Below are 26847 nucleotides of genomic sequence, written 5' to 3'. Positions count from 1 at the left end.
ACCTCTCCCATTGAGGCAGTCATTTAGAATTGTTATGCTATCCACACTCTCTCACCCACTCTCCAGTGCGAGTCATTCGCACGCAATGTGTCCAGGTAAATGGGTGGCTCTTGATTTGGCGAACTTTTGCTTCATTTTTTTGGGTGGAAGGTTCCTTCAATCTGTATAAAATGGATGTCTGGTTTCGTCATTTTTCTACCCCCCTATCCCAAGCTTTACATGCCTCTGATGATGGTAAGGCTGAGCTCTTCTTAATATATATACATATATTTTTTTACAGTTCCCTTCTTTTCTTCCGCTTTCGGTGTATGTCGCCGTTACCTGAAGGCCTACTCCTCTTACACTTTGGCTATTCAGTTTCTGTATTATGTATCGTTTTGTTATCATAACAAATTCCGGCGTACTTATGTAGCATAAAACCATGCAAACCTCTCTTTGAGGAACTTAGATATTGCCCCTGTTTAAATGACTTGTACTGAAGCGTTTAGCACTTTGCAACCAGATGCCCTTCCTGACGTCAAGCAGTGGCCCTTGGCGAGATAAAACGCTTATCCCTCGGAGGATAGCGTGCACCCTGACCTAGTTACCCGTAGCTGACCGTGCACTTCATTGACACTTTTCCCAACACTTCAGCTTCGTAATTTGCCGTTCCCCTGGGGCAGAGACGAGTACATTTGTTACATACCTTTATTTCTTTCTTTCATACAGTAGCAGCAGCATTCTGATGTTACCTAAATTGTTTACACTTCCCCTCCACTTCCTTCGCCTCCTAACACTTTCCCCGCACCTCATTTCTCTGGTGTTTCCTCGCCGTGGGGCAGGTGAGACGACAATTACTACTGCAGTAATAGTAGTAGTAGGAGTAGCAGTAATAGTAGTAACGTAACAATAGTAGTAGCAGTAATAGTAGTAACAATAGTAGTAGTAGTAGTAGTAGTAGTAGTAGTAGTAAACAGCAGCATCCTGGAGCCGTTAACACTTGCCACACACTTTCCCAACACCTCATTTCCCTGGCCGTGGGGTAGAGGAGAGTACTTTTATTATGACACACGTGACAGCATTTCCAAAGCTGGCCAGACCTCGCTGTTACACCGCGGTACACACTGCTCATCCATGTAACTCACACCTCTTGTCCTACTTACCAGGGTTTACACTGCGAGAGAGTGCCATGCTGCTGATGCACCCTGTTTTATTTTCACTGTAATTAAATTTCTTACATCTAGTAAAGGTTTATATACTATATATATATATAGTATATATATATATATATATATATATATATATATATATATAGTATATATAGATTGATAGATAGATAGATAGATATAGATATATAGAGATAGATAGATAGATAAATAGATAGATAGATAGATAGATAGATAAACAGATAGATAAATATAGATATATATATTTTTAATGCTATTCAATTTCATCCATTAATACGATGATCTCTTACTTTTTTCCACGTATTATAATTTATGTATTTTTCGGTAATTTTATATTTTTCCCAGTTATTTTTTTTTTGCGTTATTCTCATCCTTTTCCTCACATAAACTTCCTGCTTTCTTCTCATTTTGTGACCGTATTATTTTCCTTCTTCTCGTAGTCTGTTCCCTCTCGTCATTTTCTGTTACCTATAATTATATCTTTTTGTTAGTTCTCTGTCACGCTTTCTCTACCGTCCATAATTCTGTCACCCAATTTTTTATCTTATATTTACACCTTTCTATGTACATGAAAGGAATCATTTATTTATTTTACTCTTCCTAAATTCTCTTTCTGGTTCTCCTTACGTGTGCCTTCCCCTTTCTTCTTCTCTCTCTCTCTCTCTCTCCCTCGTGTACCTGAATTAGTTACCCTCCCTCCTCCTCCCCACCCTTATCTCTTCCTTTGTCCAGGAAAAGGGCGTGGTACACTGCCTTTCCCTTTCCTTCACGCCCTTTGCCCCACCCTTCCTTACTCTACACCCTTCAGCCCACGCACCCTCCCACCAACACATATTCTCTCTCTCTCTCTCTCTCTCTCATCTACACTTTCTCTTACACCCACACTCCTCCTCAATTCCACTTTCTCTCTCATATCTGTAGTCTTCTTAACACCCATTCATTATCTAAGACCCACACCAACTCTCTCATCCGCATACTCCTTCCCTCCCTCACACACACACACACACACACGCACACACACACACACACACACACACACACACACACACACACACACACACTCTCTCTCTCTCTCTCTCTCTTTCTCTCTCTCCCTCTTTCTCTCTCTCTCTCTCTCTCTCTCTCTCTCTCTCTCTCTCTCCCATATACCCACACCCACTCCTTATACACACACCCTCCTTCACACCCACACCGTCACTCACACCCACACCACCTTCACTCACAACCACACCCACCCTCACACCCGTACCTTCACACCTACACCCTCTCTCACACCCACACCCTTCCTCACAAAAACACCCACCCACAACCGCACCATACTTTACAATCACAACCTCCCTCACACCCGCACCCTCACAACCACACCCTCCATCACACCCACATCCATCCTCACACCCACAACCTTCCTCACACCCACACCCACACCTTCCTTCACATCCACTCCCACAAACCCTCTAACACCCACACCCACACCCTCCCTCACACCTACACCCACACCCTCCATCACACCCACATCCTTCCTCACGTCCACACCTAATCCTACAACCTCCCTCATACTTCGTATCCACACTCTCTCTCACACCGAAACCCTCCTTCACACCTACACCCAAACCCTCCCTCACACCCACACCCACACCCTCCCTCACACCTACACCCAAACCCTCCCTCACACCCACACCCACACCCTCCCTCACACCTACACCCAAACCCTCCCTCACACCCACACCCACACCCTCCCTCGCACCCTCCACTCTCCTTCACTCTCACACCCGCTCACCTTCATATTTACTCTCCCTTACGTCATCTCTCATCCGCACTCATTGTTTTCACATTCTTATCCACTTACCTCTCTCTCTCTCTCTCTCTCTCTCCCACGCCATCACCAGCCAATCACGTGACATCACATTACACCCACAATGTCACAGTCGTCGCGGGCTGGCATCCAGAACTAAAGTGGTGTAGTAAGAAGTCAGCACACTTCTTCCCGCTGTTTACCCCCTGAGTATTGAGAACTGCAGCCTCTACCCTCACTGCCGAGGCGTTGCATATGAATGGTACTCCTGAACACTAATCCACTGTACAGTGGTAACACATTACCTATGTAAAGTTACTAAAATGTTGACTACTTAGTCGAGCATATAAATATTAACACTGTTGCAACACAGTGTTATTACCGTTTTCTGAAGTACGATAACCACATTACATTTGAATGTGACTGCTGCACATGGCTTATGGAAACTAGGTTCTCGATTCTGGGTATCATTTCATGAGCTTCGTTGGTAAATGAAATATATTTATTGAGTTTTAACCAGCTGTCAATGTAACCCCTGGAAACCCTCCGTACCCCTGGGGGTTCACAAACCCCAGTTTGAAAACCCTAAGTATAAAGGAACTATTGATATTATCTGTATCACTTAGGTTTGCTAAAGCCTATTCAGTCTCTTCTGAGAAAAGAAGAGCCTTAGGCTTTTGAAAGCTGGCAACTGATTGGTTATCCAAGTCATTTATCAGTAACAATATTTTCTAAATAATGTTTATTTTTAGGGTTACAGTAACTGTTTCTGGGGATAAGATTGTTCAAATAAAATATATTATGTATATATTTTTTTTGCATAGATTTATTTTAAAACGAGTCCTTACAAGGTGTATCAGATGACCTAAATACATGTGAAATTTTAGTTCTGCCAAATCAACTCTTTAGGGCAAGGCTCTACGAGTTCCTTGATTTTTTCCCATGTTAAGGCAAATTACATGTCATTACTGTGACATTTTGTTAATCTGGCAGCAGAACTGAACATTCCACACGTATCTAGGCCACCTGATATAGACTTTGCAATTTCTTGTTTTTTTTTTAATTAATCAATGCAGAAAACTAGATATATATTTTATTTTAGCAATCTTATCGTCAGAGTATTATTGTAACCATTATACTGAAAATCATTTAAAATACATTGTTACTAACGAAAGCACTAGGATAACCAATCTAAACTACTGCATGAAACACCTACACTTCTAGTACTACCACAATCCAACCACAGAGTCACATTCCATTCCACTTACATAGCATTTCCTTTATGGTACTGTACCTTAATACCGAATAAGCTACTTTAACAACACTAACGCCTAATGCAAACAAATAAGCCAGCACATCCCTTAACGCATCATAGCACTACAGAAACACATCGCAATACCACACTATGTCACACGAACACAAATACCCTTAACATTAACACTTAATCCACTTCCCATACAACCAGGCTAAACTATTATCACGTATTCACACCACTATTTCCTTCACCACACAGCCGACTCACCACTGCACCTTTCCCTTCATCACAAAGAAGATCACCACACTACAGTACTTTGCAATGCCACCACCCATCCTCACCTCCACACAACTACAGCCTACCCACAGTACATAACCTACACCACTCACCCTCATCATAATCACTCCACAAGGCTGCACAACAAAGCTACCTCTTGAACTTCACTGCAACATTCTTCTGCACTACTGCATACACTTTAACAAACAATCATCACACACTACGCCATACACTTTGCCACACCACGCCCCCACATCATACCTTTTGCCACCTTTATCACTACACCACAAACCATCCTATACCCCTACCACAAAACCATATCATGCCCACCACACCACACAACCATACCACACCCACTCTACCACGCAGTTTTAGCATACCCTTACCATCACTACCAACACACACACACACACACAAGCACGCACACACACACACACACACACACACACACACACACACACACACACACACACACACACACACACACACACACACACACACACACACAAATCACCACAGTCACTATGACATACAGTCACACAATACTTTTTATCACCACTATTACTACACACACCACACCAGTACCTCTGCGCAACCACGCCATAATTTTTGCCACCATTATCACTACACAAAAAAAAAACCCACACCATATTCACTGCACCACACAGCCATACCATACCCTTTACCACACCAGCACAACCTTCACCACAGTTCCACAATCCAGCCCTGGGTGAAAAAAGTGAGGACACTGAGAACACTTGTAAAGGCACATCTAGTTTTTGCCACTAATTTTTCCGCACGAGAAGGCCAGTGGTTATGAAAGTAGGCCTCGGGGTATCGCAGGCCTTGATGGCATGAAGAAGTGATTAGGTGGCTTACTCACAAACCCTAATTACCTTTCTTACACGCCACTCATCTATGTCTGTTTCCCGCACTACCATATACGCCTCACACACTCACCTGTCACACAGCCACACCCACCTACCTTGCAACTACTCCCACCTACCACACTACCATATATACTTAGCAAGCTGCCACACCACTACGCCTACCTACCACACCACCAAGCGCCCCTAGGCAATCACGCCCACCTGTCAAACCACAACACGCACTTGCTACACCAATACATATCATTTCCATCTGACATACAACGAATCCACCTGTCAAACTGGCACACCTCCCGGATACTGATCACACTGTCTTATACCGTATTAGGTCTGCCGCGGAACCAGACCTTCGGCTAGGGGGCAGTGTGACAGGTAGTTTGAAATAGCCTCTCCTTATTGTGGCGCAGTGCGAATAAGTAAGGGGTGTACGAGGTGTGTGTAGTTATAGTGGTGTATGTGAAAGTGGAAGTGTTACATTGGGCATACTTGTGTCAGAGTCTGTTATTGTTCTGGTACTCATATAACAGACATGGTGTGAAGATATAAAAGTATATTTTGCCAGCATCTGCTTCAAATGGCTTAGTCATGGCTTGGATTTCGCACCAGGACTCGGGACACGCAGAACAGGAGACAGCCGCACTACCACTGAGCCACCACGTCGCCACTTAACAAATTATCACACTTATATATTACATCCATATACAACGTGACACTACCAAAACTACCTATGCCTACCATACCACCACACCCATCCAGCACACCACACCACTAACCGCACTACCATACATCACATACATACCATATCATCATATGCCACATACCACTCCATTATGCACCACCTACCACATCACCTACCAAACCATCATACCCACTTATAACACCACCATACCCACTCACCACACCACCATACCCACCTACCATTACGCCTACCGTACCACCACACACCATGTACCACACCATCACACACCACCTACCGCACTACCATGCACCATCTACCAACCTACCACACCCACCTAGCAGGCCCCGTATTGTTGACATTTGGTTCCTCCCTCAGTTCCCCCCACCAAGGTCACCCCCACCTCAAGGGCCTCCACCTCCCCACCCCCTCCGACTCCCGGCTGACCTAGAGCTATTTATAGTGCTGCTGAGGAAAGTAGGTGAAACTGCAGTAATACTGCTTAAACAGAATTAACTATTAATCACTTATAAAATAATTTAATTTCCTGATATTGTCCTAGTCTCTTTTTTGTCTTGTTATCGCAAGGTTAACACGGTGCTTGACTGAAGCACCATTAGGAATTTTATTCTGGAATATATTTGGCGACATTATCCAGCCAAGGGAAACCCCTGCCAATGGAAAGGCTAAGCTAATGAAGTCAGTTTCAGTACTATAATCACCCGTCCAGTTAAAATTTAACCACAGAAAGTCGAAGTGAACATTAGCTTCCTTAAAAGCAGCGAGGGCATGTACGTACCCCTTGGCATAACTGACCTGCAATAACATACTGGTTCCAGTACGCAGCCTGAATGACAATGCACTTCAAGATGTCTCAGAATGTATGCCATCCCTTGTCCTTGGCCATACAATTTTTTCTTTGTCCCCGTTGTAAAATTTCATGTGCTCATTACTGACTAAACTAATGAATTATTCGTATATTTAGCGACGTTAAAAAAAAGCCAGCATAAACTGGAAAAAAAAACTCTTCCCAACATTATCAAACTTTTGTTCAGTTGTTGATACCCAGAGATTTCGCTGAAACCTGTGAGACTGAGTTTGATATTTCAAATGCTTTTGACAGTCTAGCACAAATCATTAATTTCCGAACAGCCCTCCTACTGTTTCAATTTTCTTTCTGGTTATTGTTAAAGGCCACTGCTCCTCTAAAACTATCAGTAGTAGTAGTGTTTCTCAGGATTCTGCCCTTTCACCTTCTCTCTCCTTCCTATTCTTCATTGACATTCTGAGGTGCACTTCTAGCTCTATCCACTTATGAGTATTCGCTGATGACTCCACCCTCCACTTTCCTACCTGCTCCCACAGCGTCCATCACGACAGTCACTACAACAACCACACTATGCGGTTTTGACATATCCAACTTTTGATTTGTCTCGTATATCTGACTGGGGCAAAAGAACCCTCATCGTTTTTAAAGCCCTCAAATTGAATTCCCCATTTCTCAGCCCAGCACAACTTTCAGTATTACAATTTTCATACCTTCAACAACACATAACTCAGTTCTTCGTGATCTCCTAGTATTCTTGCATTTCCTATTCTCATTATCTGTTGCAAAGATCTCATTTCTTCTCTTGCAAAAACGGCTTCGTACAGGCTAGTTGAGCTGAACTAACTCCATGCATTTTCTAACTCTATTCATTGGCTGATCTTGTATAGGATTCTTATTCGTCCCTGTCTGAGGTACAACTCTTAGCGAGGCAAAGGCTTTTAATTTCATCAGCTCTCCTTTCACTGACTCTCTTTAACCTCTTTGTGTTTTCGCAGCATTATTGTCCACCCTCACCTCTCTCTCTCTCTCTCTCTCTCCCTCTTATCGCTGTTGCTCTTCTCACTGTTCTTACACTCACATATTTTTTTTTTTTTAATCCAGTTCTCTAATGGAAGAGTTAGCCGATTCTCTCAATCTTTTATGCAAGAAACTTATCAACTTTGGATCTGTTTTTCTCCTTTTTTCCCCATCGGCTATGACATTCATTTTTTCATAAGCAATGCGTACATGGATCCTGAAATGGACGGACCTTGATTCTGGCTTTCTCTTTTTTTCAGTGTTTTTGGAAAGGACACAGTTTGCAAGCTCTCAGGCTCTGGTTTTGTCTTTTTGCTACGATGTAAACACAGGCTAAATGAACGAATTAGTTGGCCTCAACTCCGTCAGCACGAGGGGTCTCCGAACTTATAAAGCATCATTTTCGTCAGCCAAAGAAAAAGGACGTCCTACGACTGGTGGAATCAACGGAGTTGTTTGTAACCCCTTCAGTCCGAGGTTCTTCCCTAAATTTAGTAAAATCGTCTGGAGTTAGACAGACCAACACTAAAAGACGTCCTTGAGTGTGAGGGGGATGCACGTCCCTTTTGACCGGAAGTGTGGGTAGGTCAAGTCCTGTGGATGGGAAGGACTGCGGGTGAAGGGGTGGGAGGGAACGGGCATGTCCTGGCAGTGTACAGCTAAGGTGTGGATGGGGATAGCCCGGGCAGCGGGGATCATTTCCGGGCTGGTGGTTATTGTGAGGCGAAGTAGGTATGGTAGTGAGGAAGGTGTGCAAGGTGTTGCCGGTAATGTACTGTGGTGGGTGGGAAATATGTGGTGAATTTGGATACCGTATGTTGGTGGTGGAAATAGATGGGAAAGGAAAGTAAGTATTCTGAGACTAGTGCTTGGTACTGTATTCAGTACAGTGTGTGGATATGAGGTTTGGTGGGTGTAGGTGGGAGTCAGTGACATTGAAGATGGAGGTATGTGGGTATGACGGTAGTGTGTCTAAATGAGTATGATGGAGATGATTGAGGAGAAAAGTATGGTAATGATCATGAAGAGGAATGGTTAAGGCAGATATGGAAAGGGAAGATAAATACAGTATGACCATGGTAGTGAAGGACAGATGAATATACTGGCAGTTAATGGGACATATACATTTTTTAAAACTGAGTTTTACGCCGTGTGCCCTTCTTTTCGATAAGGGCTAAGGCGTTGCCTCTTGGTAGACGACTTAGGTTTGGAGCGTGCAGCACTTTATAACCGGATGCCCTTCCTGATGACCCTTGGGTGGACTCTAACCTCCGACCCTTCGGCCAGAGCGGAGCACTCTAACCCACTGAACCACTGCTGCTGCAGGACTTATTTACTGGGGGTGAACATTTGAACTCGGCACATCAGCAGTCGAGTGTCAGGCGGCTGCATCTTACTTCATCTACCTTCCAACATTAATCGAAAACAAAATAATGACAAAGTACTCGGTAACAATCAATGAAGCCAACATGCAGTTCTGGTGGCATAATTTTTATGACTAACTCTCCCATGCATTGGTGAGAGTTTCAATAAGAACAATAAGGTTGGTGATGATAAAGATGACAAATTTTAGTAGTTGGCAGCGTATAGGCTCGGGAAGATCACTTGTTGCGGGAGCGTTGAAGTCTCCCAGCACTGGTCACACGTCATTCACAGAATCAAAAGCCGCAGTCAAAGGTTACTGCCACACCGGTAAAGTGTCTCTTGGTGCTTTGTTCTGCTTTTAAGGTCACCAGCCAGGGCCTTTAATGGAGCGCGCGCACACACACACACACACACACACACACACACACACACACACACACACACACACATTTATGTACTACAATTAATTACTATATTCCAACCTCAAGGGTCGTCTCGCTCACAGAGCTTCCAGAACAAAAGAAAACATTACAGATCCTTAGTGTGTCATGCCCAAGCTTTGCAGATTGTCGTGATCAACTCTGATACTGTTGTTCAGTGGAACACGATTTCTTCACCGTCATTGTTAACTTGGAAAATCAGTGTACCGTATATGGTGAACTTAATTAAGAGAAAAGTGGTCAGCGGAGGTGTGGAAGGAGGGAGGAGGTGAGGGTTGGACGGTGGTAAAAATCTTGAGTACCCTTCCTTCCCCACCCACGTTCAGTCACTTACCCCCAGTCCCTCTGTTTCCCCCTTGTCCCTTTCATCCAGTACTACAACTTGGGATCTGGATAAAACATAGACTGTTGCCAGTCGTATCCTAGCGAAAAACTGGGGTTTGGCAAAACCAGATAAATCTTCCTGTAGTCGATGGGCATCATTTACACGCTTCCACCGCCTCGACTAACCCAACACCCACTACGCCTTATCCATATCTAGTTTTGTCGTGGCCATCGTGGATGAACTTCAGGATTACGCGTGAGGAAATGCCACTTGATACCGACAAGAAGAATGTGGGGCTGGTCGATCCCTGGTGAACTCCCGGATTAGGGATCAGACATGAGATGGAGACGGGGAAAGCAGGGACGGGTCTAACTTTTTGTGACCCTGGGTTTGTATTTATCAAGGACCTTAACCAATTTACTGCGGATCTACAAGTCTGCATCGTAATTTACTGCTGTGAGAACTAGTGCTTTTTACCTCTCCCATTCATATTCACTCTTTTGCCTCTGAATTATATGATAGCGGTATCTGTGAAAGACCAAGGATAAACAAGTTGTCTTACGCACAATTTAAGATATGAAACTGTAAAAATTGAACATGACAGCTAATGCCAACAGGACTGGGTGACGGGGAAACATGAAGGCGGGGAAAAGGGCGTGTGGCAGGGAACTGGTACTGGGGAGGCAATCAGGTCCTCATCAGGTTGTTTCAGCCAAGTGTAACGCTATTTCAGTTAGTTTTGGGAAAAAGTATTCCGAACATGGCTGATGGTAAAATTATGTCCAGAAGCATGCGCTGAAGTTACTATACTGATTTTCTATCAAGCAGTACGAAACTTTTTTTTTTTCTACAAATCTTCAAAAAATTATCTCGTAAGTAGGCAAATAATACACAGTTATGCAAGTCTCAGTTGATAATAATCACAGTATTTTATGTTAGCTTCCTTTAATCGAGAAATACGTATCAAAAACTAACAAGTCAAACAGCGATTCAAACTCATGACAAATTGAAGTCCCTCTGTTTTCTTTGCCATGCAGGTCAAGCCAGAGCCGAGCCTGCCCTCCCTGGTGGGAGAGAGCGACGCGTTGTCCCGTTAGGTGGTGGGCAAGCCAGTCAGCCCGTCAGCCGCCCATATACTGTAGTACAGTCACGACAATGGGTGTGTGGGTGTGTTGACAATGTGGGCCCTTACCTCACCTCCCTCTGCCAGGCCACACTATTGTACGGTAAAGTGTGCCTAGATCCTATACACACCCTGCCTCATTACTGGTTCTGTGCATACATGGGACCGAGCAATTGTTGACACAAATGGGGCAAGTGTGCTCACCTTTATACTGAACGGGTGTGTAAGTACCAGTATCACCATCGGCTTAATTACATTATAAATACAGCCATAGTTAGGGGCGCCCTCCATCCACTCGTCTGGTGCAATGCTGTCTTCAGCTCCCTACAATGAGTGACAAGCCAAATGGGTGGTACCTATTTAACCAAATGAACACCTGCTGCTTTAACGTGGTAAGGTACTCCAACATGATGTAGCCTAAAATGGTTTGCATCCAAGGAAGACACTCATAAAAGAATGACTGGTCACTAGACTAAGCAGCCTAACCCAGGGCCACTACGTTTAAGATGGACAATGAAGGAATTTTTGATAGAATAAACAGTAAGAAGAACAATAGCCTACTCAACAACTACAATAACATACATAGAGCGCAGAATATAAAATTTAAAATACTGTTTTCATCTTTACCTCAGCGACGAAGTTGAACGGTTATGTACTATGATGTGTCTCTGTGTCTGTGTACAAGATACATCAAAAAGTAGATATCGGGCTTTAATGAAATCCGGTGGATGTGTGGGCAGTGGGTTAAGGAAGAGCTGATTAGATTTTGAGATGGATTCGGATCCGGATCCAAGGATAAATTATAAATTCTACTGTCGTTGGCGGAGGTAGGTGCTCTCCTATAATGTCAAACACGTGGATTATGACCGTAGAATTGACTATGTGAGACCGTAAAAGTATTCGTTTGGTAGGAAAAGGGGATTAAAGCAGAAAATCATAAATTTTATTGGTGTTTGCGGAGGAATACACTTTCTGTGTGCTTTCTAGTCCATACGTTTTGTAGAGTAATCAATAACAACATGTTTCTTTAGAGTTACCCAACTCCGATACTTTCCGGCACCCCTCCACTTAAATCTATCTACCTATCCTAATATATATATATATATATATATATATATATATATATATATATATATATATATATATATATATATATATATAGTTACAATATGTGATTCAGGGGCGTTTACGTTTTTTTTTTTTGGGGGGGGAGGGGGTTGGGTGTTCCAATAAATACTACTCCACTTCTCAGTAATTACATCAGCCAGTTATTTCTATATTATTTTTGTAAATCCCCCCTAAGACCCTCGGAGAATTAAGATACAGTTCACCCCAACCATCTCCCTTTGTCAGCCTTCGGGGCCGAGGTGTGTTTATTTAGTGGTAACCCCCTTCCCTGCAGTCCTACATACACCTTCGCCTGTGTGTCTGTATGTGTGAAGGAAAAACCAGTTATAATAATATTCACTAATACTGTATACCGGTACTCACTGTTTATGCCAATACAAACAAATTGCACCCCAGACTGAATGCCTTATAAACCTATTAAATAAAGACAGCGTTGTGTAGCCTACTTACTTGATGAGGTTTTACTGACGCGGCCACACACCAACAGCTCACGAGGCACCACCGGTCACCAACAGCACATCAGCTCCTGCCTCTCTGGGTCACACCACTCACCTCACCCCAGCTATTTCCGGTCACACCAACACTCTCTTGCCTCAGATTTACACATGTACTTTAAAATCACATTATCCTTTAACTGTCTGCCACAATTTCAAACATATTAGAGCCATATTTGATCAATAAACGTTCAGAATGACAGTATTTTTATGAAGGGTCCTCAGCGGTGTCACAGGTTGGAAAGGAAGTTTGAAGGTAACGGAGAGGTCAAGGAGGAAAGGGAGGGAAGTGCCGTGGTCGCGAGAGGAGGCACAGGGGACTGACACTACGACACACCCTCCTCCTTGCACGGTCGGGGGATCACTGAGGTAGGAGCGGCTGTCTGGGGCACCGTACTCCTCCCTCTCCCTGATACGTCGCCCACCCCCCTCCCTCCTTCAGTGTATCATTCCCTCTTATATCTCACTTCTTCCATCACTGCATACACTAATCCCTCTCAGTTTACCTATACGGTTTACAAATTCATCCCTCTTCCCTTCCTCCGTCCCTCCATCCTTATATCTGTTATCTTCCTCCCTCTCTTCCTCCCTCCCTCCCTCCATCCTACCTGTGTACCGTTCCTCCACTCTCCCTCCCTTTTGGCTCGGACTTTGGCCTGCCGCCCGTTCCCCCCCCCTCCTCCCCTCCTCACACTCCTTCCCTCCTTTACTCCTCTCCGTAACTCCACTACCTTACTTGTTCTTCCTTGCTCTCTCCTTGCTTCCCTCTCTTGCTTTCTCTTCTCGCAAGCTCTCTCTCTCTCTCTCTCTCTCTCTCCTTCTTCCTCCTTCTCATTCCACATCACTCTCTTTCCTGATCCCCTCTCTCTCTCTCTCTCTCTCTGAATCTTCTGCTTCCTGATTCTCTGTTTCTTCCTCAATCCCTCACACTTGTCTTTGTCTCTTCTCTCTTTCTCTCCCTCTTTCACATTTCTTCTTCGCGTCAGTAGTTTACTATTTTACCCTCTTCTATCTGTTTCTTTAATTCCTTCCCTCAACATCTCTCTTTTTTTTTTCTTCTCCTCTCTCTCTATTCCCTTCTCTCCTCTCACCCTTTTAGCAATATATCCCTTTTCTACCTTACTTTTCTCAATCTTTTCACTTCTCTTCTCCCTTCACATTCATCCTACTTTACACTTCTACTTCCTTGCCTATCCCCCCCTTTCTCCCTCCCTCCCCTCCTCACCACACCCGCCTCTCCACTTCGCTCCATCAGTCCTCCATCTCCCTGTCTCTCCTCCATTCTTCTCCCTCTCTCATTCTCTTTTATTTTTTTCTCCGTTACTTTCTTCATGTCACTCCCTCACATTAATATCTTTTCCTCCCTTCTCCCTCCCCTCCCTCCCTCCCTCTTTCCTTCTCTCCCTGTTTCTTTTAATGCATTTCTATTGTATTTCCCTCCTTCTGTTTCCCCTTCCCTCCCCAGTTCCTCCCATCCCTCCCTCAGTGTCTTCCTTCTCTCCACTCACAAAATCCTCCCCTCCCCCACTCAGTTCCTTCCCTCTCCCTTCCTCCTTCTCTCTCTCTCTCAATGCTCCCCCTCTCCCTACCCCCTTCCATCCCTAAATGACTTCCCTCTTCTTTCTCTCCCTCAGTGCCTTCTCTAGATGCCTCATTTCTCTATCTCTTGTCTCCCTGTCCTTCCCTCCCATAATGCTTCTCCTCTCCCTCTTTCAGTGCCTGCCCTATTCCCTCCCTCCCTCCCTTCCTCCCTCCCTACCTCAGTTCTTCCCCCTCTCCCTCCTTCCTTCCTTGTCTCCTCTTTCCTTCTATCGGTGTTTCTCGCTTCCTCCCGCAGTACCCTTCCATCCTCCTACAGTCCTTCCTTCTCTCTCCCTTCCGTAGCTGCTCTCTTCCCCTCCCTCCAGTCCCTCCCTCACTGCCTCTCCCGCTCCCCCTCCTCCATCCCTTCCTTCTCCCTTCCCCTCCCCTCCTCCCCCCGCCTGAAGCGCGCGCGGAACCGCTAGTTGGTGTGTGTCCAGGTGTTGTCTGTGTGTATAATGTGTGTGTGTGTGTGTGTGTGTGTGTGTGTGTGTGTGAGAGAGAGAGAGAGAGAGAGAGAGAGAGAGAGAGAGAGAGAGAGAGAGAGATGAGGGAAACAGTATAAGTTCATACAAATTTAGTTAAGTGTTTGTGTGTGTGTGTGTGTGTGATGGGGCTTTCTGTGGATTTACCAGGATGGGTGGTAGAGCTCACACACACACACACACACACACACACACACACACACACACACACACACACACACACACACACAGGGCAGGCGTTTGAGATGTGGCCAAAAGAGAAACTGATAACGACACCACTCTTGCCCTGACCCAGTACGTGGCACAGACAAGGAATCATGAACATTAACGCTTGTTCTTGCCATAACTAGTAACTGCAGAATAATTCGTTCTCGATGTGAGCGATAACCGAGAATAACTACTGAGGAGAAGAATATAAAGTACATCTGATCCATGGGTGAGGAAAAAATAAGGAAGTTATAATTTTAGCGAAAGTCGTGGAAACATCAGGATCAGGGCTAAATTTAAACGCTTGACAGTGAAACCGAAATGGACAAGTCTCCCTCGGACCAACACTATCTTTTTTGGTGAAGAGTAACATATGTTGTTGTGCAGTAATTTCTGAGCTCTGTGGGAGGGTTGTGGGGGATGGGAGGGAGGGAGAGAGGAGGGGGGAGACAAATCCTCGCAGTTGTATCAGCCACAACAAAGCGATCAAGTAATTATTTTGAGTTAGGCCAGAGCGAACAGCTGCCTCCCCCACTGTCTTCCACTTCGCCTCCAATTCACACTTTGCTTTAAAAGATATATGAAGCGCGTTTGTTCCAGTCTGACGAAGATCCGCACCTCCTTTCAGCTCAATTGTAGACCATGAGTATTTAGATTACAATGGCAGTTTGAATGGTAATCAAGGGGTCACTTTCTTGTTTCATAACTATTCATCGAATTTTAAGCAACCACGACTTAATGTACATGTTGTGAAATTGACTCAGTTAAGTGAAAACAAAACAGCCACAGTCAGATGTTAATTTCTTGATAAATTGTTATTCCGAAACCTTTATATCTTGATTTGTGGCATCATCATCATCAGCAGCAGCAGCAGCGGCAGCAGCAGCAGCAGCAGCATCTTGAGACAGGCCACTGGGGTACGAAGGCCTCTCCTATATATTTCCAGTCTGGTGTATTGTCTAATAGTCTGTTCCATCCATGTTTGGCATATTGATTTATTTCGTCTCTGCACCTTGTTCTCTTCCGTCCTCGTCATACTTCATATCGGAGCTGCCGCTCTGATATCCTGATTGTCCTTCTGTCATCTTCCTTGGAAAGATGTGGCTCCTCATAATCCTTTTTTTTTTTTTTTTTTTTTTTGAGCGCATATTTTCTACTTTTGCTTGTCCCCGTATATAAGACACTCTTTTCACTCCCCTCCTACATAATGCCAAACGACATCCTTTCCATTCATCTCTGAAAGTTGATAAGGACTATGTTAAACTTTAGTTTCTTTTCTGTATGTTGCTGCAGAATCACACACTGACATACACATTCTGTTTAATGAAAGAACCATTCTAATCTTCATGATGCTAGCTTACCAAAAGTACTTTATCCAGTTCCCATTATGTGCCTGATTTCCTTGTCATAAACCGGACCGGCAAAATATCTGACCTGCCCATCCCTAAAGACACTCGAGCTCTTATTTTCCTGTTTTACTGAACGGGACTGTGCATGTATAATAAACGCAACTTCCTTTATCTTCATAGTCATCCTTAATCCGTTATATTGAGGGTACTTTATTGACTGACACTTGCCAGCTGGAGGAATTAAGCATAGCCTGTAGACGAGAGGAATTTTCTAAGCTGAATAAAGTCATCTGGAAGTTACAAAAATAAGACCTCCCTAATTCAAGAAGTTAAGCCAGGTAATGTACTTAAAAACTCTCCTTGCTCGGGTCATAAATCATTTCCTGGAAGTCCTGCGTGGAATCGCTATTAAAAAAAAAAACGAATAGACGATTATGCAGTAGCTCATGTATTGTTATTTTTTTAGACTTCTCAGCATACCATCCAGACAAGGGCTGAATAACGCCTTGCCCAACACCTCCATAATGTTGCATAAAACCTGCATATACAGTAAGTGTCTCGATTTCCGTTCATTACTGCCCTTGTTTCAATGTAATCGCAGAGAGAATTCTGAGATTTCAACACTCAGCTAAGAAATGGTCTAAGGGCCAAACTTTCAATATTGGCCTGTGATCTTGGCTTGAGACCGATTGTTCGCAAAATAGAATTACTCCATCCTTACCTGACCCTCAACCCTTCCAAATTTGGTGCTGATCAGATGAGAACTTTGAGGTAACCTTGCCCTGTGACCTCGACCTTTAACTCCATCATTCCCAAAATCGAAGCTCTTCCTCGCTGGGTATCTCTGAACCCATTTATATAGTACTGGTTGACATGGAATAAAAATTGAGTTATAGGATCAAGCCTTTCTCTTTGACCTTTGATTAATTGTTCTCAAAATCAAATCACTTCACCTTTCCTTACCCTCAAGCCATACACCAAGTTTGTTTTACATCGGATCAGAACTATTTAAGATAGCTTTCGTGTGTTAAAAAAAAAAAAAAAAAAAAAAAAGCAACCACTGCGCTAAACCTTATCACTTCTGTCAAGTTTGGTCTAAACTGGAGCAAAACTCTGATTTCTGAGTTATTTTGTTTACACACACACACACACACACACACACACACACACACACACACACACACACACACACACACACACCAAGCGGCACAGCACCCCGTCTCTCTTCTGCACATGCTGTTGTGGTGATTAGTAAACCCCACGCACAAAGTCAAGCCATTTGTGCATTTTTACACCCCGCGCTCGCGAAGAGAGAACAGATGTTAAGTCTTGTTCGGCGCGAGCGTGCATGCTTCTATCTGGTGGTCTTTCTGGCTGCCCGTTTGTGTAAGAAAAAAAATAACAGTTTTTATCCGATTTTAAGCAAACTTGGCGGAAGGGTTAAGGGACAACTATCAGGTCGACCAATCAGTTTTAAGAATAAAAGATCAAAGGTCAAGATCTCAAGGCTTGGTCGGAGTTTGACCTGGTTAAGTCAGTTCCACCAGTTTCTATGCAAGTTTGACTAAACCTGGTGGAAGGGTTGAGAGTAATGCAAGACAGAAGGATTCGATTTGGGGAAGAATCAGTCAAAGGTCAAGGTCACAAAGCAAGGTCAAAGTCTGACTCATGTGCTTGGGTGTGAACAAAACTGCTAAAACAGTTTTCATTTGATCTGGATCAAAGTTGGTGGAACTGCTGAGGATCATCCAAGGGGATGACTTATTTTTGAGAACAATAGGCCAAACGCCAATGTTACATCTCACACAGTTCGATACGGAAGTAGAAATAATCCACGGCCATTACAAGCATGGTAACCAGCAAAGAACTGGCGTAGGACCGAGCTGAGATGTCTGAACACTTTGAAGTTCCCCATCAGCTTGACCGTGTCACACTGCCAAGTGGTAGTGTCCTTGGGAGATTAAGTCTGTATATATTTCATTTAATTACGGCAAAAAAAAAAAGTACATCAATCTTCTATTACCCTTTTGGAGAAAGCGTTTTACATAACAGAAAAGCCTCCAGCCACCATGGCATTACTTTGTGAGGGACCACTTTTCGTCTGATTCCTAACAGTGATTCTGCCTAGTGCATCTGTGTCTAAATAGCATGGCTTCACTGATCACTGGGATGCACAGGTTTCTATGTTGTGGCAAGACAGTATTCCGTCGGATGAATGACCATCACCATCACCTGTGCAAATACAGCAAAAGGGTTGTGTTCCTGTGTGGTCTCACTCCGGCATCCTTCTGCTGTACTGTAGATGCAGCACTTGCCACAGAGGGAACAACAGCCGTGAACAATATTCCCATCGTTCTTCAAGTACTTCCGGATAAAAACGCAAGGAATTAGTTCTACTTTGGCTCATTTATCCATTTCAACTCAGTCAGCTATAGTCTTTTTTTTTTTTTTTTTTATGGATAATGAATGGAGGAAGGAAAAACAAAGGAAAAATAAAATAGTCCATGTGCCTAAAGCCATCCTCCATTCATAAAATATTTATAACAACTGGATTTCAATTGAAGTGAATTAAATGTTTGTGGGAAACAACTCCCAGGAAGTGAATTCCAGAGAGTAGTTTCAGGGGATAAATGAATTTTGATAAGCAGAAGTTCTGCATTGCGGGGGAGAGAGTGTGAGTTCACGGGTGCTCCCAGCTGCCCGAGTATTTCGGGAGAAAATGTAAAGGGGAGGCACAATTGAAGCCAGTTCGTCAGAGCACTTACCGTAAAAATATCGATAAAAGAATGCTATAGAAGCAACATCTCTATGTACTAATAATGTACGAAGGTCCCGCGTAATGGCAGGATTATTGATTAATCTAATAGCTTTATTTTGAATTTTATCCAACTGCCTCAATGCAACCGCTCCACATCCACTCCACCGTGGTGAACAGTGTTCGATCTGAGAACGGACTTGACTTTTGTACATTGTGGTCATCTGCTCGTCAGTGAAGAACTCTCGAACTCTGTACATAAGTCGCAATTTTTTTGAAGCATTTTTAGCAAGGGATTTAACATAAGCTGTCCAGCTTAGGTTGGGGTTTAGAGTAACACCTAGGATATCAGTTGTAGTGGATATGGGAATATTGACATCATTTAAAATTATGTGAGAGTCAGAGAGATTCTTTCTGTTGGAGAAATTAATGTATTTAGTTTTCTGAGCATTAAATGAGACCAGATTTGTTTGTCCCCATTGATTAATTTTAGAAAGGTCCTGGTTCAGAGAAACTGCTGTGTTTATTTGGGAATTTGTAATATCAAAATTGTGTAAGGCAGGTACTAAAAGTGAAAGAACTATGAAGGGTCGAGTCATCAGCATAAGAGTGTATTGGGTTGTGCGTGACAGATAGGAGGTCATTTATATGAATGCGAAAGAGGGTTGGCGCTAAAACTGATCCCTGAGGTACGCCAGCATTTATGGAATGAAACTGAGAATAAACTCCATCTACCATGGCCCGTATTTTTCTGTTATGAAGGTATGAAGAAATTAGGGGAACCAGTGATGCACGGCCATAGTGTGGCATCTTAGACAATAAGGCCCTTTGCCATACTCTGTCAAATGCTTTTGATGTATCAAGTGCTAGTGTGTGTGTTTCACCGTGTTGGTCTATTGTTTTGTTAATCTGATGGGTAAGAAGGCAAAGAATGTCTTCAGTTGAAAGTTCTTGTCTAAATCCATACTGCCGATCATTGATTAATTTATTGATTTCTAGATGCTTGATTATGTGTTTGTTAAACAGTGTCTCAAAAACTTTACCGAGAACGGAAGTTATTGCAATTGGTCTATAGTTTGATGGATCAGAAGTTACCCCCTTTTTAGGGACAGGATGGATATTTGCTTCTTTCCAAGAGGCTGGAAAACTTGAGGTACGGATGCATAAACGGAAATTTTTTTGCCAATACAGGAGCCAACACTGAGAAGCAAGTTTTAAGTACTATTGAAGGAATTTCATCTGGACCAGTAGCTTTGTCTGCTGAAAGATTCTGAAGTACAGCTTGTACGTATCTGGTGTGAATCATGAAAGGAGGTATTTGAGGGGAATCAGAATCAAGTCCAGGAATATTGTGATTTTCTGTATTTAGGGTTGAATTTGTTGAAAAATGTCAACAAGAAGTTTGGCTTTTCCACGTGGGTCACTTACTAGATTTCCACTGGGGGACTATAAAGGTGAAATGGAGGAGGTGTTAGTGAAGTTAGTTTTGAATGAATTAAGGGTTGACCAGAATATTTTATCACTTGGGTTGTTTAGTAGTTTGTTAGCTTGTATATGTAGAAAGTTTGATTTAGAAAGATTGATAATAGTTTTGGCATGGTTTCTGATATTTTTATAATAGTTAAAGGCTTCTTTTTGTTTTGGACCTTGTATACGTGTTATAGGCTATTGTTTTATGTTCTGTTACTCTCGCACAATTGTGGTCAAACCATTTAGGAGACTTACATCTTTTTCTGTAACTATGATGGGGACTGAATGTTTCCATGCCGACTTTAATGAAATCCTGTATGTGGCCCAATGTGGAATTTGCATCTTGGGAGAAAAAGGAGGTCCAAGGAACATCCATGAAAAAATTATGGAGTCCCTCCCAGTCTGCCCTGTTGTAGTGCCATTTAGTCACCACGACAGGTTCAGAGCAGGAGGGTGTGGTAGGTGTGAAACTGGTGGCTTGAATTAAACAATGATCCGAGGATCCGAGGGGGGACTTCACTTCGACGCTATTATTATCTGAATTAGTTGTTAGAAACAAGTCCAATAGGTTGGGATTTTGATCATGGTTGTCTGGTACACGGGTGGGTTGACTGACTAACCGGGTGAGATTAAATGAGTCTGCAAACAGCTCACATTCAAGACCAGAGTCATCAGTTCTGGCTGAATAAGTGAGCCATTCAACATTATGGACATTAAAATCACCCAGAATTGTAATTTCTGATGCAGTATTAATGTTGAGGACACTTAGTTGTGAAGACAGAGAGTCAAATAAACTCGGCTCTGGAGGGGGATTAGGGGAACGATAAGCACAACAGAAATACTTAACTTTACCAATAGAATTTAATTTGTATATGGAATAGTCGAAATAAGGAAAATTAAATTTAGCAATCTCCTCCAGGGCAATTTCTGATTTAGCAAGGCAACATACGCCTCCTTTGGGTCTGAAATTTTGAATCAAGATATAACCAGGAAAATTAAATCTAGCTAAATCAGAGGTGGAGCTTACTTGTGTCTCTGTCAAAAACAGCAGATCAGGGGATTCAAACTGGAGGAAATTTTGAACAGAGTTGATGTTGGAGTGAAGTCCCCTAATGTTTCAAAAGAAAATTTTACTGCACTGACGAGCAGATTTAGGGCGCCGCAACACTGGAGGTGGCACAGTCGCTTGATGACGACTGGGAGGGTCCTGTGCAGACAACCCAGCCCTGCCGGTGGTGGTCACCCAAGAAATCACCGCACTGATTCCCAGTATAGCAGCAGCCAAGGTTCTTTTTATGGGGGGGAGAACAGGGATGTGTTGTGGAATGTGTATGATATGTAATGACAAGATTGATGTTTCATGGAGAGAGGATAGCTGGTTTAAAACAATGTAATATAGTGTGCATGTGTGTGTTGTGTAACGAGGGCAGCCTGATGTCCTCTGATGTTTGAGGCAGAAAGATGTGTAACCAGCTACCAAGGCCTAGGAGAGAAAATGGAATCCAGGCTATTCCCTGAGTCTCCCGTTACCTTGGCGGTAATACTTCCCTGGGTTGGGCTGCCTACCCCTACTACTCATAGTTTAGCCGGTCCACCTTAACATGTCGAAAAATATCATCCTTTTGGCTTTTTTTTCCGTAGTTCAATCGCAGAAGAAGACAGTACTATGGCTCCACATCCTTTCCATTAAATACTTGATTCCTGTGACGACTTTTTAAAGCTTATTCCTGCTTCTGCTTGCTGCTTGTATTTAGTTTAGGAGAGCCACCCTATAACCAAGAAATTGATGAAGACCATATCTAACTCCTCCAGTTCGAGAAGTCTATCCGAGACTGAGGGAAATCGTCTAGAGTTAGCATGAATGAAATGAGAAATACATCAATGCACTAAAGGGGTTAAATTTCTATGAGACTGGCATAATATTCCGGTATTAATCTCTTGTTACAGCTTAGCATTAAAAACAGAAAGATAACAGCTTTAGACCAGGTTAAAGTGGAGAGTTAATCAATGATCACTGTTGAAAGCTTTTGCATCATCAGCTGCACACGACACTGAACGTTTGTGTCCTGCCCCATGAGACCGGCAAAGAATGGCCTTCGTCCTTCTCACTTTGAATAAGCAGGACATACTGTTTCCCAGGGTGTTGATACAGTTCTTGCCAGGCCATACTTATTTTGAAACTCACAAGCGCTTCCTCCCCTTTGGGCCGTGGTGCACTTGTCCTGCGAAGGGCTTTCAAGCTTCGCCCTCGTACCCTCACTTGGAGTAGATGCTTACCGAGACTTATAAGTCAAAAGCTGCCGCAAAGCTGTTTCTTTTATATCTAATTATAAAAGTGCACTCGACGACAGCGTCTCAGCCTTTATTTCTCTGGACTCATGTGACACGTCACTGAATTCACTGTCTAATCGCGGTTTCTTGAAGCTGAATTGTTGCAAATTTCTTTCTAGTCATGTTGAAACGTTCACACAACTTTTAGTGTTGACAGGTGAAATTCAAAAAATTCTGAAATTATAAAAATTCTCAAGTTTTTGCACATTCCGTCGGCGCTGAGCACTAAGCATTCCACGCGAGTTTGATATAAGTGACTTACCTCAACAGAAACCCATCATTCGAAATAGAGCGCTTCGGAGCACCGAAATCGAAAATTGCATGAAAATTGTCTACACTCTTGTTGGATCTCTAACGACTGGTTTAAAACAGGCATGCTAACTTTAGCAAAGGTTGACTGCTCGGTGTAATCCAATGGGGACACAAAACAGCCTGGAACTGACCCCCATGTGAAAACCCACCGGTGAGATTTCGCTTGGCACCTGTTGGGAACCCAGCGGCTGTGGACACCGAGTTTCATCGGATCTGAACGATCAGTTTCAGAGTTTTCGACACACACACACACACACACACACACACACACACACACACACACACACACACACACACACACACACACACACACACACACACACACTTAACAAAGTTTATATGAATTTATACTGTTCTCTCCCACCTCTCTCTCTCTCTCTCTCTCTCTCTCTCTCTCTCTCTCTCTCTCACACACACAGACACACAGACACACACACACACAGACACAGACACACACACACACACACACACACACACACACACACACACACACACACACACACACACACACACACACACACACACACTTAACACAAATGTATTAAATATGAAGCAAATGTTACACAGTATCATTAATATATTTCTGTACCACTGTTTTTGTGTTTAACTGTAGTTCTTCCAGCATTCTTAATCTTTTATATTCACTCATTTGAGGTGTATGCCACGGCAGTGCATAGCCCCACTCACTCTCCGACTTCACCCCCATGTCCCTTTGTGCAGGCCTCCAGGCGGAAACACTTCCCAACCAAAGCGACTCTAGACAGTAACGGCTGACTTGCTAAAGCCATGAGTTCTGTGGCCTTCCTCTTGGTCTCCTTCCGTCTGGATTGTCTCTTTCAGATACAGTCCTAAGAGTAGGATCAACCCCAGATAGACGTGCCACCTGCCCATATAGCCGGAGTTGAAATTAACATATTATTCAGTTAATGGGTCTGGATTCAGTCTCATGGAGTAATCGTTCAAACAGCATCTCAGTACCAAAGGAATTAACTCATCTCCCCATTTGTACTGTTTAGTGTCCACGTCGCACAGTCATAAAGTAAGGAAGGGCAAGACAGCATCTTGAAGATGCAAATGTTTGTTCCTCTGCACAAACAGCGTTAACGTCAGTCCGTAACACCCTAAGCCAGACCAGTACTGTAGAGAATCTCATCATCTGACCCACCATTGATATGAGTCACACTGTCAGGATAAGTGACCCTCCACGACTTCTGTGTTCTTACCTCCTGCCTACTGCTTCATCCAAAAAACACCAGATGCCTCGTCCCTGGTCCTGGCCCAGGAAACCTTTAGTCCCAGTAGCTTTTCCTACTCGTGAAGTGCCTCGAGAGCACTCGGGAGTTTCTTTAGCAGCTCTTCTAGTTTAAGTCGAGATCAGTAACCCTAAGACTGACAATTATAACTCAACAGTGACTCTGACTCACAATCTGACCCAGTACCCAATCCAAGAAAGCTTTGAAAAGTGAGAGGACAAGGACACACCCCTGTGTTACTCTGGAACTCCCTGGAAAAAAAAAAAGTTGGATGTTCACCTTCACACTTGATAGCACTCTCGAATACAGACCAGTAATATGCCAGACAATCTATGCGAGGTCGTAGGAGTTGCCACTGTGTCTTCCATTTTACTGAGGCAAATGCCTTGAGCGAAACACTGCAGTAGTCTCTGCCAAAATTCAAGTTAGCGTTCCACAAGAACTCGAAGTGCAAGGACTTAGTCAACTGTAGACTTCTTAGGCATGAAGCAGGATGGTTTAGTGATCTGATATTCTAGCATATAGTCAAAGGTTTGCATCAAAAGCACATAAGACAGAAGCCTATATGACACACCAAGTGTTGTAACATCATGGTATTTACAGCAGTCAGGTTGGTCTTTCTTCCTTTCCAGAAAAGGATGACTAAATCCTTTGTCTAATCGGAAGGGATGATATCAGTGCAACAAACTGCTTCCATGGTTGCATATAATCTCCCGATCATGGATTTGTCCGCAGCTTTCATCAGTTCCATAGGACAGTCACAGATGCCAGGTACCCTACCACTTTTCCGCCTAGCCGTGGCCTGCATAATTTCGTTGAGAGAGGGCAAAGAATCGTCGACTGGTGTGACAGAAACTAGCGGTTGCACAACAGACAATGGAAGCTCCCCATTGGGAATTTATACCAGATGCTGCCGCTCACAGTACTCATCCCAACGAGCCCTATATTGTACCCACCCATCCCTAACGTATGCTACCAAGTGTGGTTCGGACAGAGCTTCCCTGGGAGGTGGGCATCCCTTTAGCAGTGCCACTGGCTTTGAGACTTTGCTTCTTTTTATTTGTATTAAGGAGAAAAAATCCATTTGCGACGATCTGGCAGCTGGATCAACGATCATACAGTTCTCAACTTACGTGCTTTCGAGAAATCCAGAAGAAAAAACTTATTGATATTCCTAGTTCCACAGCCACGGGAACTTACACATTCCTAAAACCTTCCTTGTCCGCGCCAGTAACTGCACTGAAGTTGCTCACGACGAGAGTCTGCTTTGGTGTAGAGTAACCCTTTAAGGACCTCAGTTAGAAAATGTATTGCAATACTGGAATAAGGAGTTGAAGCACACAGTATGTTCCAAATTCACCAGAATTATGTGCTGACCAACCGGAGTGACTCTGTTGATATAAGAGGCAAAGCAGCTAGGAAAGGCAACAACAAACACCTTAAGATTGGCATATTGTCACAACCAGACCAGTAGTATGTGTAAGTATCGCTACTTATGTCACCTTGGTCAAGTTACTCGTACTACACCTCAGACAGTGCAGCAATATCGATCCTCAGTTGCCCCAACTCTGCTAACAACAAAGGCAGGCAATCGTCCTCCACGAGGCCTAGAATATTTCAGGCCTCCACCCTCTGAAGATAAACTCCACGTGGGGAACTTTGGGATCGTGTGTTCTCAGGACCACTGGAAGGTGTCCTTAAAAACGAGCTTGGCGTTTGAGTCTCCCCTTTACATCTGGTCTCCGGGGCCGCAAAATGCAACAGCCTTCATAACTGGTGGCAGCCCAACAAGGTTGTGAGGCTTAAGGTGAGGATTAACCCACCAGCACGTGAAGAGGGACTTCTCGGCAGAGGGCCTGGGTTGCCAACATTGTAATTACGTTAAAGTTTTTGCAAAGATTTGTATTTTATATATGTTGCTCCTCTTGGCGAAATTTAAGGTTAAATAAAGGCTAAACACTTAAATAGCAAAAAATCCACCCTCGAGCAACAAACATTGCCTCCTTCCATCTTGAAACTTACTCACTTACATAATTTCACCATTCTATTCGTATCCAGTTTCTCAGATTGGGAAAACAATTGAATTGTACTCTCTCTCCTTTCCGAGCAATAAATTTTCGTACTCCACATTTTTCATGATTCTCCGTGCTTATTCTGTCCATTATATACTGTCCATTTACATTTATTAATAGTCCCAGATCCACTGCATTCACTCTTGACTTTTCTCTCTCATGCCATTCCAGACATTCACCAATATGTTTATGTACTGTAGGCAGCAACACACCTTCGTGCACACTTCTGACAGCTTCCATGCTCAGTTCTCTGGTTTGT

The 26847-nt window shown here is 43.4% G+C and overlaps 1 protein-coding gene across 1 annotated transcript in view; it reads right to left on the bottom strand.

The window, feature by feature from the left end:
- Positions 1–23969, bottom strand: part of LOC145417496 (uncharacterized) — a 107474-nt gene extending 83505 nt beyond the window's left edge. Inside the window, exons 1-2 of the mRNA XM_080286204.1 lie at positions 23951–23969; positions 23334–23451 (exon numbers count right to left, since the gene is read on the bottom strand). Coding sequence (XP_080142330.1) covers positions 23334–23451; positions 23951–23969 — 137 coding nt within the window. The remainder of the gene's footprint in view (positions 1–23333; positions 23452–23950) is intronic.
- Positions 23970–26847: the final 2878 nt, after the last annotated feature.

This window comes from Coenobita brevimanus, chromosome 110 (genome assembly GCF_032717465.1).
Source record: "Coenobita brevimanus isolate Jiangsu-jjx chromosome 110, ASM3271746v2, whole genome shotgun sequence".
NCBI classification, from domain to species: domain Eukaryota; kingdom Metazoa; phylum Arthropoda; class Malacostraca; order Decapoda; family Coenobitidae; genus Coenobita; species Coenobita brevimanus.
This window is presented reverse-complemented; position numbering and strand designations above follow the sequence as displayed.